The sequence below is a fragment of the Oculina patagonica genome, chromosome 2 (genome assembly GCF_052425735.1).
Source record: "Oculina patagonica isolate OP01 chromosome 2, crgOcupat, whole genome shotgun sequence".
Taxonomy (NCBI): Eukaryota; Metazoa; Cnidaria; class Anthozoa; order Scleractinia; family Oculinidae; genus Oculina; species Oculina patagonica.
The window spans coordinates 14,108,782-14,127,627 of NC_135759.1; the positions used below are offsets into that span (position 1 = coordinate 14,108,782).

Sequence of the window (18,846 nt, forward strand, 5' to 3'; positions counted from 1 at the left end):
CGTGATCTACAGTGCACCCGGAAGGAGAAATGGCCTTCGTGGCGCCGTTCTGTTTTGGATTGTGAGAAAATTTGAACTTTCTGTATGGTAAAACTCAGCGGAAAAGATGTCGAGCTTATCAGAAGCCTGCATCTACGACTGGGATACGGAGAGACTGGTCATGTGGTTAAGAGAGGTGTGTATAAATTTAGCTAATTTCAAGAACACGGTTTGGCGATTGTTATTAAGCTTGATCTTATGTTGGACCTTCCAGCTTGTGTAAGCAAGATATCTCTAATATCGTGGAATGAATTAGGGCAGTCGTGTTGAAAATTCCGGCTGTATTGAAGGCTTAAATTCCCTGAAACGTCTTTGCCATTCATAACTTTGGCAACCACAAGCAAACTTTCGCCTGCTTCGATGTGCAAATTCAAGTGTGCAGGAATTCATTGTTAACTTCCCGGGCTTCTTCAATAACTTCAAGGGATTAGCTGCCGTCGCTTCGAAACCATAACCGTAAAAAAATGCATCGTGCTCGATTGCATACCTGGTTCGGATCAACTTGGAGGGTAGGTGTCTTACGAAAGCAAATCAAATTCCGGAACTTCTCGGAAAAACCATAATTGTTTATCTCTGACGAAATGTACAGCGTAACAGGCACGTATAAAAGCTTTAGAATTTCGCAAGGGTCTTCTTATAAATGTTTTCAGCAAACCGAAAGCTTGAATCAATATTCATCGAGTGTACGTTGCTGAGTGTACATAGCTGCTCACCGATAAAATGTGGACGGCACTCAAAAAAAGCAGAGAGGTAAATTTTACAGATTTTAGAATGAGTTTCAATGTGTCTTGAGATTTTAATGAAATGAACAGTCGATCGCCATATGGCCATGCATTTTAAGCCTTTTAAATTTATGTTATTTTAAACTGCTTACCATTAGTCAATATGACAGTGTTTTTCTTTTAAATTAGATTAATTTTATTTTATGATCAGAATATTAGATGTTCAGTGTTGTATAATTTAAAAGTCGTTCACCAAGTTAAATTTTTGCAGCATTATGCACAATTTTATATATTTAATCTCGTGATATTTTATTAGTCATCAAAATAACAATTGAAAATGTAAATTTTTAATTAACATTCAGCCATTATTTCCACCATGAAAAATTATAACCAAATGAATGCATATTTTTCTATAATTTTTAAGAAAATATTATGCTTGGTGAAAATTTACCTAAATTTTCTGATTATTAATTTTTATTAATTTTTCTTATGACTATTGTGCTGATCAAAAATATGAGAATCAATTGCGTTCGATGAAAGAGAATGCATTCCTAATTTTATGTGGTTTCCGGTGCACATACTGGGTGTCCTGCATTTTCCAGGGGTAATTTTGGAGTTAGCAAAAATGCCTCGCTTTCATTTTATCGACGTCGATTTGAGAGATGATGGTGAGATTTTGTGAGACTGCGAGACTGATATCTTTTCTGCGAGCCCAATACCTTTTAAGCCTCGCTAAAGAAATCAAGACTCCGAGAAGGCATCGAAGAAAAATTTGAGCAAGCAAGACCCCTGAAATTTGGCTAAAATTCTGTGACACTCGCCTTTTATGAAGGACCATTCACCACCGCTCAATGCAAGTATAAGATCATGTGCAAGTGTAAGGAATGGACAATTTTCCATTTTCTTGCACCAGTGGTTTGCACTTGCTTCATGTGCAAACTGTGCTAAAAGTGAATGCAAGCACAATCAAGCAATCATGACAAATCAGTGCTAAAAGAGTTTCGCAGTGCAAAGGCCATTTACATGTGCAAAAAAAAACGGCATGGCAAATTTTTGGCACTGTGCTGAAAATTTTGGGCAGAACACTCCCAATTATAGAGGTGTTCACATACCGGTCCCAAATAACATGTGGCACCAGTGCCCAAATTTTGAGGGTGACGAGACTACTTCCAGAAGGTAGTTTTGGCTCAGCACAGGAAAATCGAGGCACTGTGCCAAAAACAAGTGTGACCCATGTGTTTCCACAAAAATGCCAGCTACTGTGAGATTTCCTCAGTCACCGTCAGCGAAAGGAGCAGAAATGAAGAGAACTCTGGGGACGAGAATGCCACCGAGGAAGAAAATAAGAAAAAGCCCAAACTAAAAAAAAAACTGGCATGAAGCCTTGTACACCATGACTGCAAAAAGCCATTTATATTTCTATCCTCTTCTGTTTTAATCAATTTCTTTTAGATGTCGATTTGTTTTGCCCTTGAACACTGTTAAATATGTTGAATTGTTGAAAAATTTCTTGCCGATAAAATTTGTGTTTGGCACTGAAAACACAATGAATAATCACAGGAAACATTTTTCTGTCATTTCTCAGGACAAAAACTGATGGAAAGTTGGGGTGCTGATATAAAAATTGGATTCGTGCCTAGCAGGAGGAAACCGTCTTGTCTTGGTCGTGTAAATGGATAGTGCCATGCCAAAATGTTTTTGTCATGATGCCAAAAATTGGTGTGCCTTGCCAACTTTTTAGCGCTGAAAATGGGCCTTCAATGTACTAAATAATTTGTGGGTCTGCTTTGACGAGAAAAATGATGAGTAAATGAAGAAATTCATCAACATTAAGGCCTCTGGAGCTCGATGAACAACCCACATTTTATGGCTTTTTTTCTGTAAAGGAATGCGAACACATGCCTGATGACTCAATGCTTTTCTTGTATCCTCTTCCACGGTGCAGTCGTCAGCAGTATCATCAGTTCATGCTTTATTTACCGGTACAAACAACTAGTCTACAAAAATTAAGGTTTTGAAGCAACAATCTGTTACTTTCCCATGCCTTCGGGATTCCAGTTCAAAGAACCCCCCTTGCCTTAATTCCATTTTTGTCATCCTTTTGACAGGAAAGTCTTCATGATTGTGTACCACCCTTCTCAATGAAGAAAATAAATGGATTGGCCTTTCTGGTAAGGGGATAAAAGATTAATATCTTTAAAGACCTTTCTTGAATACTGAAATCAAAGTAAATTTAGTTGTATTGATTTCATTCTTGATGCCCAGCAGTAATACATCCTTCAATAGGGAGTTTAGGCAAACTACAAACTTAATGAGGTAACCGCTAATGGGAACATCACACTAAACACTGAGCAGCACAATAGCTCCAATTTAAATCTTTCCTTTTTTTTTGCTGTCCTCTGCAAAAGAATTACAGCAAATTTTTCACTTTCTGTTTAGAATTGAAAGCTGTCTTATCTTATTCAGCTGAGGATAGTTTTGACACCGAAAAAGAAGATGATAGAATTGCATGGTCTATGTGATTGCATGATATATTCTAAAATAAAATATAAATTCCATTTTTAATCCATGTTGTTCTTGGCGTTACCGTCATGGTTATAATTACTCAAACTCCCTAATATAAGTTTCATCATAACTTGACTCCACTTGACACTGTTGCTATGTGCCGTTTGTGAACAAAGTCTTTCACTTTGTTGTTTACTGGAGGTTAGTCCAGACAAGTAGTTTGTTGAAAAGAGTAATAGAGCAGGTTTCAATTGAGTGTCGTAAAACCAAAACTAAAGTAATTACTCCGGCCAATCACTAACCAGTGAACCAATCAAAACTGCAAGCAAATACATGTAGCGGGCACGAAGCGCGGGAAAACGTGCGCGAGCGAGTCATGATTGGTTCTGGTTTTAGTTCTGATTGGCTGAGAAAGTGGCGCGAGATTTTTAAGCCAATCACTAAGCATAGCAATGCAAAACCAAAGCAAACGCAATTAACTTTCGACACTCAAGTGAAAACCGCTCTAATAACTGACAAGATCTAATTTGTCCTTACACCTTCAATATATTGTCAAACAGAGAGATGAAAAGAATAAAAAAAAATCAGTAACGTTTTTAATTAATATTTTGTTATAAACTCTCTAACATTGCTAATACTATTACAAATAAGAGTTAATATTTGAGTCTGGGACTTATAGATTTTTAGCTACAAGTATTTTGAGCTATTTTGTTCATACTGTATGATATTGTTCGTAACCTTGGACTTGCAGAACTTATCAGATGGTGATATCAAAGCCCTTCGCATATCACAAGAGAGCAAAAGGTACATTTTTCATTAATTGCCTTGTTAGGTAATTGCTAGTTCAACAATTTAAAGTTAGATTTCATTTATTAATTTGGAGTTCTGTCATTTGTTTGCTGCAGAAAACTGGCAAAAGTGCTCAAAAGGATAAAAGGAAAGAAAAACACTGTTTCTAAAAGGTAATTTGCACTTAAAGTGCTCACTTCTAATATTGTTGACACTGTGTGTTTATAGTGATGGAAGGTATTGACTCTTTGGAGGGGCCTTGATCCACTTGACATTTTTTAAATACGGCCTTTTTGATGGATTTAATTTTAACCAATCCATTGAATGATGTAATACAACCTTATGGCTTTTCATTGAGGCAGTAATTAATTGTTATGTTATTTATTACAGTCAACTTTCAACAACTTGAACCCTCGCTATTAACTCAGGGTGATTTTGGTCAACCCCCTGCTAGCTCGAACCAAATTTGATTTTCCTTGGATTTCCATCATCCTTTACTGTTATTTTACCCTCGATAACTTGAACCTCCTGCTAAATTTTCCCTTGTTTGAGAGGACAGAATATGGAGAGAGTCATGTTTTAGTATTATTGTTGCGGGCCCAAGAGAGGCCCACAACCCTAATCTTGACAGTGACCAGCGGATTGCGTATTACGTGTGCGCGCCACGTTTATAAAGGCTATCTGCAAACCAGAAGTTGAAAATTTTGTTCTTCCACTAAGAAGGATCAGAATGCAAAAAATGTGTCAATCACGACAGTTTGTCGTAACACCGGAAGAGAAAAATCTTGTCTCCAAGAGCGATAAGAATGTGAAAAATCAACAGTTTGTCACATTATATCGAGGCTTCTGTCTAGCAGACATTACGTTTTGCAGACGTTGCTTTATAGGTGTTGCTTTTGAGAAGATCTGCTGTGATTGTATCACAGATAAACTACGACAAAGCGAATGATTCCAACAACGGTTATTCTTGAGAAATTCCTTATAACACTGACAACAAAGCGAGTTTGCAGACGGAGGAAAATCACATCTCAATTCACACCGCGTGCTCGACTACACTTCGCAAAACTGTCAATCAAAAAAACAACTCTGATTGGTTCGCGGCAATAGGAAACGATAAAAAACATTCGTGACTTTAAGCGTGACGCGTTACTCAACCTGACTCGGAATAATTTTCTTCTGTCCAGTGATTTATCGACACTGTCTGAAACACTTCCCTCCCAGTACCGTCTCTTAACTGCATCGAGGCCCGCACTTTCTAACCTGTGGTTACCACTAGTTGAATAATGTGCTAAAGTTGTGACTTGTGATCTGCCCAGGACTTAATTCACAATGTATTTAAATTCTGTTTTCAGATTTGATGGAGAAACATCAGTGATTAAAGAACGAAAAAAGCCATCTGCCATTCCAGTACATGTTGACGAAGATGGTATTTTATTTTTTAATAATTACATTTACCGGTATATTTCATACAAAATGTACACATGCACAAGATATATTGTACATGTAAATTTTATGTTCAGTGTTGAGGTTTTTAATTATTTATTTTTTGTTACAAATTTTTCAAACCAGTTCGATTTTTATTTCCCTTTGTTTCACTATGATTACATAATGAATTTGAGACAATGAAAAATGAAAATAAAAACTGGTTTGAAAAATTTTGAACCAAAGATCAATTTAAATCATAGCATACATTAATACTGTTAAAATTTTGCTTGAAAGCATTATGCTCATCTGCTCATCTGGCTATGGATGCAGGGTGGGTTTGCTGATGCTGGTCTGTTTAATATTCCTTGAGGTGTGCTACCTATCTCTTCCTTTGCTGTTCCTCCCCCACGTTCCGTCTTCCTGCCCTATACTTCACCGGTCTTTTTGGGTTGTGATATTTCTTGTAGAACTTCATGGTAGTGTCTTACAGAACCACTGGTGTATCCAGACCTTCAGATAAGGGGGCGGCCCGATCGTCCAGACCCTACAATAAGGGGGGGGGGGGGGGGGGCGGCGATCTCGAAAAAATTTTTCTCAGCCCTTTGGGCCTCTATTCGTTCTAAAAATAAGGGGGACCTAGGCCACCTGGGCCCCTCCCCTAGATTCGCCACTGAGAACCTTTAGTTTATGTTTCCTTCTTTTGCTGCTTGTTTAGCTGCTGCAGCTTATCCATCAACATATTTTACTCTTATCCACTCTGATGCTCTTCTTGACCCTGTTGTTAGCCTTTGAGTACTCCCCCTGTGCCTTGGAAGTATCGGCTCTTGTTCTCCTTTCCTTTCTTTCATAAGGCTGAGTGTTTCTGTGGAGATCCACTCTTTAAGTTGTGGTAAAAAAAAACACCCAGCCACAGAAATGCCACATTGATTATCAATTGAAAGTAATTTTATCATCAAGCTGTGAATGTGAGGCTTTGCAAGCCAATTCAGTATCTATTTATGAAAAATTATTTCATCTTTTTCTTAAAAGACTTAGTAGGAAAGCTTATATTTAAACCAGTGATGGATATTGAGAACGAATTCCAAATTGATATTTAGGACCTTGATATTATTTTATAGGCATGGACATTGCATAAAGCTGTCAGTACAAGAATAAATGTTAAACATTAGCGATTTGCAGCAGAGTATCAATAGAAGCTATTAAAAGCCTTATTTACAAGTACAAATTGATAATTTTATAATAAATTCTTGTTGGATTGTTTCCACAGAAAGTGATCATGAAGGCTGGTGTACAGATGAGTTTTCTGATGGCTCTGATGAGGTATAAATCTCAATCAACTCTTTTGACAGTAACATGAATATGTTACTCAACTGATTAGAGCATTTACATGTAAATGGCATGCTATACCATAAAATACTGTTAATAATAGCCTTGTCTGCCTCCCCTCCTGTCCTGTAGATCTCCCTCCCCCTCCCTTCCCCTCAACATGTAAAGGGATTAGCGGGGGAATTGAGAGTAACCACTGCGAGAATGAACTGTAAACACAACTTTATATACACTTTAACTGTTAACGAGGAGATGCTGACTCGACAAGAACTGAAGAAGAAGGAGGACTCGCGTTCGCTCGACTGTTGCTCGCTCCATGTGCTATATCACGTGACTAATGTTTATCAGTCCCATAATTCCACTACAGTCCACCCCTTCTTTAAGGGAGTAACTTACGACAAACGATTACAATGTACATGATGAATAAATTTGAAACAAAGCTAACAAGAAAATCTTAACAGTCTATAATCCTCATGAGTCCACCCCTTCTTAAAAGGGATTTTAGTTTTCTGAAACTAAAGTTGCAAACATGTCTTTGTCAAGTTTTAACAAGTAAGTTCCTCCATGTGAGCCTCCAGACATGGATAGATAAGGGCACTTTGAAATCAGTCCTTTAAGTTTTCCGCAACGTTTCAAAATTTCCTGTGCATCTGGAATCTGCTGGTACACCACTTTGCAGGCTTCTGATGCATATGCCTTTGCACCTGGTAGACTGTTCAGATAATGTCCAAAAGCAAATGCTAACTTTGCCAAATCAGGATCAATTGCTGCACTCTTTCAAATGGGTAATTCAGGAGGGGTAACTGTCTCTGTGTTAGATGGTGGTTCTTCATTATTTCTGAGATCATAATCTACTTCTTCTGAAAGTTCATCTGGCACAACAATGATCTTTTCAATGTTTACTGTTTTAATCTCATCCTGAGTGAATTTGTGTCGAAGTCGCAATAGATCCTGGCGACCATGAACATGTCCTATAACAGTGTAAGGACCATCAAATCGACGAATGAACCGTGTGGCTGATCCTTTTGGTTGTGAACTCGGAGGTGGTCTTCTAACATAAACTTGCTTTCCTTCTGCAATGTTAAGTTCCTGGATGATTTATCATAATATTCTCTTTGAGTTCTCTTCATATCCGCTTTGATGCTGTTGAACTGTTTTTGTGCTTCACGCATACGAGACACAAGCTGCTCTGCAAAGGTGCTTCTTGAGAGGCTTTCTTCAGGTAAGTCAAGAGAAATGACTTCAGGTGATGGTGCGTTGCGGCCAAATACCAAGAAGAATGGACTAATTTGACCAGTACCAGGAATTGGAGATACATTGTGAGCATATGCAGCTGGCTGCAGAAACTCTTCCCAGCGTTCCTGGTGTTTCTCACAATAAATTCCTATTGCTGCATTCAACCATCTGTGAACACGTTCTGTACTTCCATTTAGCCGTGGACGGTAACTTGTTGTAACAATGTGTTCAATTGAGAGAAGTTTTGTTAGCTGGCGTAATACCGCATTAAGCCATTCTCCTCCTTGATCGCTTTGTAAGACTGCTGGAAATCCGTATTGCAGGAAAACATCATTAAACAGAGCTCGTGCTGCAGTAGTTGCTTGTTTATCTGGGACCGGAATTGCCCGCAAGAAATTAGAGTAGGGACAAACAGCAGTCAGAATCCATTTGTTACCAGCTGGGGTAGAAGGCAATTGTCCAACATAGTCTATACCAATGGTGCTGAAGGGACGGTCGTATATGCGAATTTGCATTGGTCCATGTTTGGGATCAATAGACTTAAATTTGATACAGGCAGGGCAACGCCTGATCCAGTTCCTCACATGCTTAGTCATATTTCGCCAATAAAAGTCATAAGAAAGAGATCCATAAGTAGCTTCGCGTCCACGATGCATTCCCACAGGTGAATCATGATATACACGTAAGAGATGACGTTGAAGTTGAATGTCATTGGGAACCATAATACGATAGTGATTTGGGTCCTCCATAAGTTCATCTCGATACATTAACAAACCGTCAATAACAGCTGAGCGCTTTGCCATTTGTTTAACCCATTGCAAGTGTTCCTTTGGAATGTTCTTAAATGCAGAAAGATCTTGATTTGAGCTGTGAAACTTTCTTAGCAGATTTAACCAGTAATCTTGTAGCTGTCTCTTAGCAAACTTTGACCGATTCCGGTTTAAAGATTCCAAATTTTCAAAGTCTTGAAAGTCGCAGTCTGAAGATGGACTTTGTTGAGATGTACCAACTTGAGGAGTCTTGGTCTGGTTTGTAACAGAAGTTTTGCTTTGAGTTTCCTTTGTACATTTGTTTCTCTTTGGAGCAGTAGCCAGGCAGACTGGGTCGAGGCAATCAGCTTGAGCAGAAGCATATAACCCCGAAGCGTATAGCTCGCGGCCACAGCTGGGGATTTTTAAATCGCGCGGGGAGCCAATCAGATTTTACTTCCTAATATGGATCAATTCATCGCACGCGCGACCATCGCGCGAGTATCAGGGAAAACCTCAAAATGTCCGCCATTCGCTGTCATGGAATAAACAAACCTGTAATGTAAGAGAAAACTCTACTTTTGTGAGGTAAATTTGACCACAACAGTTATACATATTAAGAAAGATGCCTAGGCTAACTTCGCAAAGAAAAAATCCGGTTGAATTAACAGGAACTAAGAGTGAAAGATCCACTCGGCAGCATTCCTGTTCAAAAATATCGATGTATTGCTCCTCGACCACAGACAACGAAATCACCCAGGCTAATAGCAACGAACTCTGTAAATAAAGAAAAAGAATCCGAAAGTCCAGGAACACCAAGAAGTACGATGCTTCAAACATGCCTAACGGACAAGAACGTTGAGCTGTGACGAGTTTTATTTATAGTTTCGATCGAAAGCCCTTCGACATCTTCATCCAAATCCATGGATCGGAGTTCAGCGATAAACACTGCCCTATATCCCTGCACGATTTTATCCTGCAAGGATCCAGACAAAGTTCTTAAATCAGCGATGCATTTGGACAAATGCTACCTCTCTTTAATAGCTAGGTTTCAGTTCTCACTCATTTTCCAGGCCTAGAAGCTCCAGCGATCAAGTCAGCATTGAAGAGAACGTGGGGTTTTCCGTTTAGAAAAACTTACAGCCGAAGCACTGCCTTTTAATTTTAAGTTGATTGCAATATTACAAATATGATAGCGGCGGTGGAGGTCTTGTGCTAACTTAAGAGCCTTTTAAAGCCTGAACTGAACCAGCATGAACTGGTAGCAATATAAATATTGGCATAATTTGCATTATAAGCAAAAAGGCCCTTATAATAGCCTTACATGTACATGCATGTGTCTCTTAAATCATAATTGCTTTTTTTTTTAAAAAAAAACTATATGAGAGAAGGATTAAATTAAATTTCTAATCATCATGCATGCCAATGTTTTTTCTCATTCTTGCAGACATGAATCAGATTTACTTTATAATATTTATTATTTATTTGCCAAATGCTTCCTTGGTAAGTTTCCAAGCTTATTCCTGGTCTCTTTGCTCAAATGGCAGTGCTTTCATGACAAGTTTTAACCTGCAGCTAAATGTGGCCATGAACAATGATTAGTATCAAGTAAACTATACCCTGGCCAGCTTCACCAAAGGCAAAAATTAAGGTGAATTCATGGATGGAGGAGGGACAACTTCCTAAAAATAAATAAAAGTAATTTATTTACAATTTAGGCTTTCTTTGAATTGGCAATGCTACATGTATAGACAACAATATTTTATGTCATCTGTATAAGTTGTTTTTTTTTCTGGTCACAGACTGTTTCATGTATTTTGAATGCTCATGCATTTAGTGAAAGTTTTACTGTAATACAGAAGTATCACAGATTGTTTTTCAAATATATATTATCATATTTTCTAGTGACTAATAATGTTGTCAGGTAAGATGGGAACAAAAACATGATAAAGTGCAATTTCGTTCCATACCTCTGATACATTAATTTGTTTAATATATTTATACATTAATTAAGACTGACATGTAAAAGGGAAAAAGCAAATCTACCAATGGTGCTGCTGGTACAATCCAGGATTAAAAAAAAAAACATTTCAAATGTTTTCCTCAGGACTTTTTAGTACCAGCTTTTATTAAATATTGGGGAGATTTGGTTACAAATGATGGTTACCGGTAATTATTTTCTCAAATCTCATAAATGTAATAATATACAATGCATGTGCTTTGGCTGCAAGAGAGCCCAAAAGTGTGACCACTTAATTGATATTCTTTTGTGCTAAGTCAACTGGAGTAATTACTTAACAAAGAATGTGGATAAAACGTAACTGCATTTTTAATTTGTGCTTGCATTATGTTATAAACAATTAGTTGAAGGTTTCATTCACCTGTGATCTCCCCTTACTAGATAAACACTTCTTGTCTCCTGTGAACAAAGCATTGGCTAGCTTTTTATTGGGATTAATAAACCACACATAATAAGCAGTATTAACACTGAAGTACTGTTTAATACTTTTCCAGTCAACATGCAGACTTACAAGTAAATACAGACATAATCCTGGAGTGTACTGAGTCTATTTAGCATTGTCTTAACATGATTTTAAACCTTAACTTAAGCTTACCTCAACACTCACAGTCTGTCATACAAGACATGTTTTTAACACAGCATTAAAATGCTGTGAAAAATGTGTATGTTCAGCGAACAGGGTTTGTACACTTTTCACAAAGAATAATTTTCCAGGACTTTTCAAGAACTCAAATAGAGTTTTCCAGGACTCAAAAGTTCACATTAACTCCTTCACTTCCAAGATCTTAATATTATTTATCCTTATACTGTCTGTCATGCATTTCTTTTACTGTTAGTTCTGTGAATTCAGTTGTTACTTGTGTTAAACAGATTTCCAGATCTTCCCAGGAATGGTAGTTTTTTATCAGGAGTTCCCAGTACTGGAAAGTGCACAAATAAAATTTTAGGATTTCCCAGGACCTGTACAAACCCTTCACTTGCAAAAGAAGTATGGTTTGTTGGAAAAGAGAGCTTCTTGATGCTAGTATAATAACTGATCACATGATGTTCCACAACCTGTATATCTAGCTCTATTTGTCAAATTATGAACAGCTGTTATGGTCTACTTGTACATGTAGCTGTTATCAAACTGTAAAAGCTCTACAAATCCCCCCCCCTTTTAGTTTGACATCCCCAGTTTACAATTAAAACCACCCCTGTTTCCAAGATTAAACATTATTAGCATTAAAACAAGAAACCAGTTTTTGCATTTTGAATTTATTGTTATTTATCCACCATGTCTCATATTATTTATTCTGTAAAAATGTGTGGTAATATTATCAGCAGCTACATTATTTAAAACACTAGATAGTCTGCTTAATCACTTGTGTATTAGAATACCAAACACTTTTTGGCTCGAAATTGCACAATATTGTCAGATGCAGGGCTGAGGTGGCATAACAGAGTTACATTCATGTCTGAAATTACATTTTTGGGAAATTTTGAATGATTATCGTTAAAACTGAGCTACTGGCATTTATATTTCGCTACAAAGAGATAATAATTAATGCCAGTCAGGAGCTTGAAGAAATTATTTTCACACTATAAACTACAGGTATTTTCAATTTCAGTCCTTATGTTTATTTAAAAAAAATGGAGACGCTTTCTACAGATTTAAATGCTTTGAACTTCATGCAAGCATGAATTGCTAAAAATTGCTATTTGTGCACTAAACCTCTAGCCTATCGATCTGTGCACAGGATCGATTCTTCTGAAACTTTGCTTCGCCTTCGAAAGCGATTGCACATTTGGTATCTATAGCCTCATTTATTTTAATACGAATGACGACAAAAACCTAGTGACGTAGTCTAAGAAGAGAAGCATCGTCCTCTTCAACGTACATGTTGATGTACATGAACTAACACTGAACAAACTCTTCATACAGGCAACAAATTAAACATGGACGACTTCGAACGGTTTAGCAAGAAGTGACCTACATCTGACACTACTGCACAGACTCACAACACCTTACCTGCAACCTTGAAAACCTGACTGAGTTTAATTCCCTTCACTTTCTCGAAAAAAAAATTGTTGTACGCTTCAAATCTTCAATGAATGAATTAACGGAAACTATGCATGGCCATGCATGTGGTTACCGCGACTCGAGTTGACAAATTTCCAATTCGCAGTTAATGCTCTAAATTCAACCTCAAACGCATCCCTGACCTCCCTGAAGACCATTTCAAACACATTTCCTTCTGTCTTAGACTTTCCTGTCGGCTTAACCACCAGAGTCACCTAAATCGTTGCTTTTGAGACCATCTTCTTTGACTTCTTTGTGGGTTTCCCCGTAGCGGCCGCCATTTTTTTGGAGCTGCACACGATTCCATATAAGGGCAAAAAAAATCCGCGTTCCTGATTGGTCAGCTGGGAGCTCTAATAATCCCCCGCTTTGTCCCAAGGTCATAAAGGGAAGTTAGACGCTTCGGGGTTATATGCTTCTGGCTTGAGGTATAAGACATGCATTGTGTAAACAAGCCATAGTATTGTTAAATGTTCCATGAACAAGTTCAGGGGTGTGGTGTGGAACATCAACTGAGGTTGCGATAATCATAAATGCGATAACACTGTTCTCTGGAGGTATAACAACATTGTCTTCAGGAATGTTTTCTTTTACAGGGTGACGGCTGAGAACATCAGGAACAACATTTCTTTCCCCTTTTCTGTGTTCGATAAAAAAGTTAAACTCAGCCATGCTCATGCACCATTTTGCAACTTTTGCCTGTTGTGGTGCCATGGTAGTCAACCATTTAAGATTCGCATGATCGGTTACAACTTTAACTCTTCGGCCTAGTATGTAAGAGCGAAACTGTTCAAGTCCCCATTTCCCAGCAAAGAGTTCCTGGTGCATCGTTGTCCAACGTGATTCAGCTGGTGTAAATGCTCGGGATGCAAATCTCACGGGGCGAAGTATGCCATGCTTCTCTTGAGCTAACATTGCTCCGCATCCTAGCTTGCTAGCATCCACATGTAATTCAAACTGAGCATTCCAATCAGGATGGAACAACATAACATCTGGGCCAGTGATTGCTTGCTTCAAGTCTTTAAACTCTCTTGCTGTTTCTTCTGTCCACTGAAATGACACACCCTTCTTGAGAAGAGATCGCAAGGCTTGTGTTCGGGTAGACATGCATGGAATAAAGTCTCTAAAATATCCACAAAGTCCAAGAAAACGCTTGACTGCAGAAGTGTTAGTTGGTGTGGGCATAGATAAGATTGCTTCTACTCCTTTGCTTATTGGTGTTCGACCTTCTTGGGTGATCCGATGTCCCAGTATTTCGATTTCCCTTGCGAAGAATGTACACTTGGAAGGTTTCAGTTGCATACCAACTTTAACCAGTCTCTGAAACAACAATGAATAATGTTCAAGGGCTTCCTCGTCTGTCATTGCCCACTGAATTATGTCATCCAGGTAAACAACAAGCCACTTGTGCAAGTAATTTGCAAATACAGTGTTTAAAATCCGCTGAAATGTGTTTGGTGCTGTTTTTAATCCGAAGGGAAGCCTGAGAAACTCGTACAGTCCCAGGTGTGTACAAAATGCAGTTTTGTGTTGATCCGATTGCCGGATAGAAATTTGCCAGTAACCACTGACCAAGTCACATTTCGCAAATACTTTTCCTTGGCTGACAGCATCAAGAACGCTAGAGATAGAGGGGATAGGGTAACCATCTCCTTGTGTCACACTGTTGAGGCGGCGATAGTCCACCACAAATCTTGGAGGTTGCAGTTTACCCTTTTCTGGAGGTTTGCGGACCAGGATGCATGGGGAACCCCATTCTGAATGACTTGGTTGTATTATCTTTAGCTTAAGCATCCGCTCGATTTCTGTTTTGATCGCTCTGAGTTCTTCTGGGCTTTTCTTGTATGGGTGACGATAGATAGGAGGGGCATCAGCTGTGTCAATTCTATGCTCAAACCCCTTAATAGCTCCGAGTGGACTACCAGGGAGGGCAAATGCAGTAGAATACTGACTGATAAGTTCCTTAAATCTCTTCATGATATCTTCATCAACATTAGAATACTCTGGGCCATCTAAATCCAAGGCATGAAATATAGCATCACTGTAGGCAGATGAGTAAGGGTCACAGGTCAGCTCTTCTGCTGGAGGAAACTCAGGACCTTGACAATCAAATTCTGGTAGGGCATCACAGACAGGAGACAATATGGATGAGTTGAGACCAGAATCTTCCATTTCTTTCACTTGGACTGAAAGTTGCCATTGCTTTGGAGCACAAAAGTCTAAGTCACAATGTTTATGTTCAGTTTCCTTTGGAGGTTGCAATGAAGCAGGTGGCTGCTGAGTATTTGCCCAAGTAAGCCATCCATCTGCAAGTTGTTTTGCAGTAGTGTCGGCTGCTTCTTCGAGAACAGCATCATCATCCTTTGTCATGTCTCTAACATCTCCTAGAATGACATTCTCAGGGATACTTGTCTTCTTCAACTTAGATTCCACTGCCAGTGTTGTGCAGTATGTGATGTGCATGTCAGGAGTTTCTTCTGTTAGAACTGAATCTGGTGTTTCAGCAAGGTCTATGAGCTGAGCATTGTAGCACGGATCACTGCTAGGGCGTGCTGTTTCAGGTTTCACATGACTTGAGATTTGGCTGAGATCAAAGGGACCACTGAGAACCTTGACACCTGGTTGAATGTCTTTACCCTCAATCCAAAGCGGTTGACGCATTACTTGGTATCCCATTAAAGCTGCAGAAAGGGTGACACAGACCGTAACAAAATTAAGACCACGGTGAAGGGATTGTGAATGCTTGTGAACATCCAGTGGTGGTGCTCCGGTAAGAAGGCATGTAATACTGACATGAGGCTTCTGCGATGTTGATCCACTTGCACACGATGAGGAACTATTGGGTACAGAGATGTTTGCAAAACCTTGAAGTGGATTGTCAAGCGAGCACTGGACTCGAAACTGCATACTTGGATGGCGAAAGATGATGGACGGAGCATAATGATCAACCAATGCCTGAGTCGCATGAAGGTGGTTCTCTCCAAAGAGCATTGGCCAGATGAGACCTGGAACTACGAGCATAGTAAAGACAGTTTCTGTTTCATTTTCCCATGTGATGGGGATTTGCATAGTGGCAACTGCTTTAAGATCAGACTTTGAATCTGCAGAGGTAACAGAAATGTGTTCTTCAAGGGCACAATACTTGAGGTCAGGTCGTTTGGATGCAACAAGATCAGCATGTACTTTGCTCACAAGAGATACAGAACAACAACTATCCAATGGCAAGGGCAGTGGTTCACCTGCAGATGTAACAGAGGTCCACAGAATATTACGCTGACACAACTGAGTTTCTGGCTTTGCTGAATGTGCAGGGATGGTAACGGCAGGTAATCCAAATAATGGAGTAGATGTTGAGGGCTGATCAAATGAAGCTGGAGGTGGTGGTCGTGAAGCTGAGGTTGAGGTTTGGTTTTCAGATCCTACAGGAATAGAAGTCGAGGATTTCTCCGTACACTGAGCTTCATATTTTTCCAGACGAGTAGACAAGACTACGAGTTGCTGCCTAAGAGAATTTACCTCATCAGATGGAACAGCGCTGCGAGATGTGCTTGATGGGCGATTTTCTGAGTGTTTGATAGCTTTACAGCCCCACTTGTTACAGCGTTGGCACTTGTGTTGTCGGCCATATGAGCATTTGTTGCCGTCTTCCTCGCAATTAGATTTGGAAAATCGATTGTAATTTCTGCATATCTCCGGTTGTTTTGACGTGTCTTTGCGGTATTTTGGACAGTACCTCGACAGATGATTTGTTTCTCCACAAGTGTAACAAGCCCTCTGCTGTCGTTGGGAGTGCTGATCTTGAGATTTCATGGAGGTTGAGGAAACAAACGCATTCGGTGGTGTAACTTTCCATTCATCGAGCGACTGATTTGGTTTCGAGGCGGTGGGCGGAGTTTGAAATGACAACTCAACACGACGAGCCGCTTCGACTGCTTTATCGAGTGTTTCAAATTCTGATGCTTTCACAACGAGCTGCTGAGCAATACTAGGCTTGACTTTAGAAATAAACTGTGAAATAACAAAGGTAGGACAATCTTTCGCAATCTTTTCGCCAAGTTTCTCCAATTGATGCAGTAGTTTCTTGTATTTGAACGCAAACTGTTCCACTGACTCGCCACGCTCTTGTTGAATGGCGCTCAACTCGGCTGCTAATCGGCGGCACTTGTCTTCTTTTGATTCGCCGAATTCTGCACGTAATCTTTCGATGCAAATGTTAAATTGGTCTTCTACCGCTTTATCTGAGGAGAAACGTGTTCTGGCGGGAAGATGTGAGGTTTGCTGGTTGAACCGCTCCAGAAATTCCGAGATATCGTCTTGTACCACATCTCGACGAAACGAAGGAAGCTGCATCGAAGGCATACGAAGACCTTGTGTATGTTCGTGTTGAACTGGTGCTGGAACGGCTTCGGCCATGTTGCCGACTGTTTGGGTTACTTGAGTTACGTTTGTTGTTAAGTCTTTCACAACGCTGACAAGTCCAGCCACGATGCCTTGCAATTCTTCAATTGTAGCTGGCATGATGAGTTCGACGAAATTTGGGTTCTCCACCACTTGTAAAGGGATTAGCGGGGGAATTGAGAGTAACCACTGCGAGAATGAACTGTAAACACAACTTTATATACACTTTAACTGTTAACAAGGAGATGCTGACTCGACAAGAACTGAAGAAGAAGGAGGACTCGCGTTCGCTCTACTGTTGCTCGCTCCATGTGCTATATCACGTGACTAATGTTTATCAGTCCCATAATTCCACTACAAACACACACACTAACTCTGTATTTTAAGTCAGTGGGACCTCCATCAGCCCAGTGTTTATTGCCAATTTCTGTAGCATGAAGCAACAAAGAGTATTTCTACTCTCTCTCCTGGGTGGGATGCCAGTCAATTTCAGGGTACCCAATCTTGTTCTCAGAGCCTGCGCTCCCCTTGACCAGCAGCCGGGAAATTCCATGGCTCTGGGCTACTCCAAAACCAGAACCAGGAAATCCTGGTTCCGTTTTGATTGTGCATGTGCACCGGAGGATGTGGTGAAACGAACAAGTTTTCAACAGCCAATCAGATTTGGCCATATCTGATTGGCCATACCTGGCGCAAACCAGAATGATCGCAGCCTCTGGGGACAAGATTTCAGGTTACCCTTCTTTCATCACCTGGGTGAACTTTCTGCCTAAACATTTTTGGAGTTGATAATTTACAGTACATTGTAGTGTTAGGAATTGCTTGTAAATAACTGTTAGGCTTAAAGATTACTAATTGACCTTTATTATTATCTGCTTGAGCAGGAAGAAGACAGTGGTGATGAATTTGGAGGAGAATACATTGAACCAAGTGAAGACCTTGAACCGCCTCAAGGTGAGTAAGTTATTGATCTGAAACAGAAAGCCTGTCATATTCATCTAGTATGATGATTCCAAGGTTTTGTGATAGAAATCGTTAAGAGTTGAAACAATAATTTGTAACTCTCTATGACTGGAATTAAGCAAAGCGTTTGCACATTCTTTTCCATTAATTTATTTTACTGTATTTTCTCGGTTATAAGGCACACTCGGTTATAAATTGCACTCTAAACTTGGCAACTTTGTCATGGTAAGTTTCCAAACTGAAATTTTCCGAAAACACTTGGTTATAAGATGCACCACGAGTTGGGGAGTTAAAAAGATGCAGCCATCAATTTAAAGACAGTTCTCCTTACAGAATTTGCGTTTGAATGTTGCTTAATATACTCCTTGGCACAATTTTCAAGGAAAGAGGTAACATTTCTTGCTAATATAAGACGTAAATTTAGTTGAGGTAAACATTTTTCCATCGTTCATGCTTCGATCTTGGCTGCTTAGTAACCTGGCAGATATGTAGTTAACCACTGAGTTTGTAGCTTGGTTACCACAGGGTGTTCATTAGGCATCGGGGATCGGAGAATTCTCCGGCTACAACATAGAATTCTCCAGCTAAATTTCAATGCCTTTAGCCATTTTT

The 18,846-nt window shown here is 39.4% G+C and overlaps 1 protein-coding gene across 2 annotated transcripts in view; it reads left to right on the forward strand.

Moving 5' to 3' along the window:
• The window catches only part of LOC144643077 (uncharacterized), a 46,629-nt gene continuing 27,783 nt past the window's right edge, over window positions 1-18,846 (forward strand). The window contains exons 1-7 of one of the 2 annotated variants that reach the window (XM_078502216.1): window positions 1-175; window positions 2,870-2,932; window positions 4,018-4,070; window positions 4,172-4,228; window positions 5,408-5,481; window positions 6,748-6,800; window positions 18,156-18,225. In XM_078502216.1, coding sequence (XP_078358342.1) covers window positions 107-175; window positions 2,870-2,932; window positions 4,018-4,070; window positions 4,172-4,228; window positions 5,408-5,481; window positions 6,748-6,800; window positions 18,156-18,225 — 439 coding nt within the window. In that variant the 5' untranslated portion in view covers window positions 1-106. Of the gene's footprint in view, window positions 176-238; window positions 549-2,869; window positions 2,933-4,017; window positions 4,071-4,171; window positions 4,229-5,407; window positions 5,482-6,747; window positions 6,801-18,155; window positions 18,226-18,846 lie in introns of those variants that run through there. The other variant, XM_078502217.1, reaches the window with a different exon arrangement.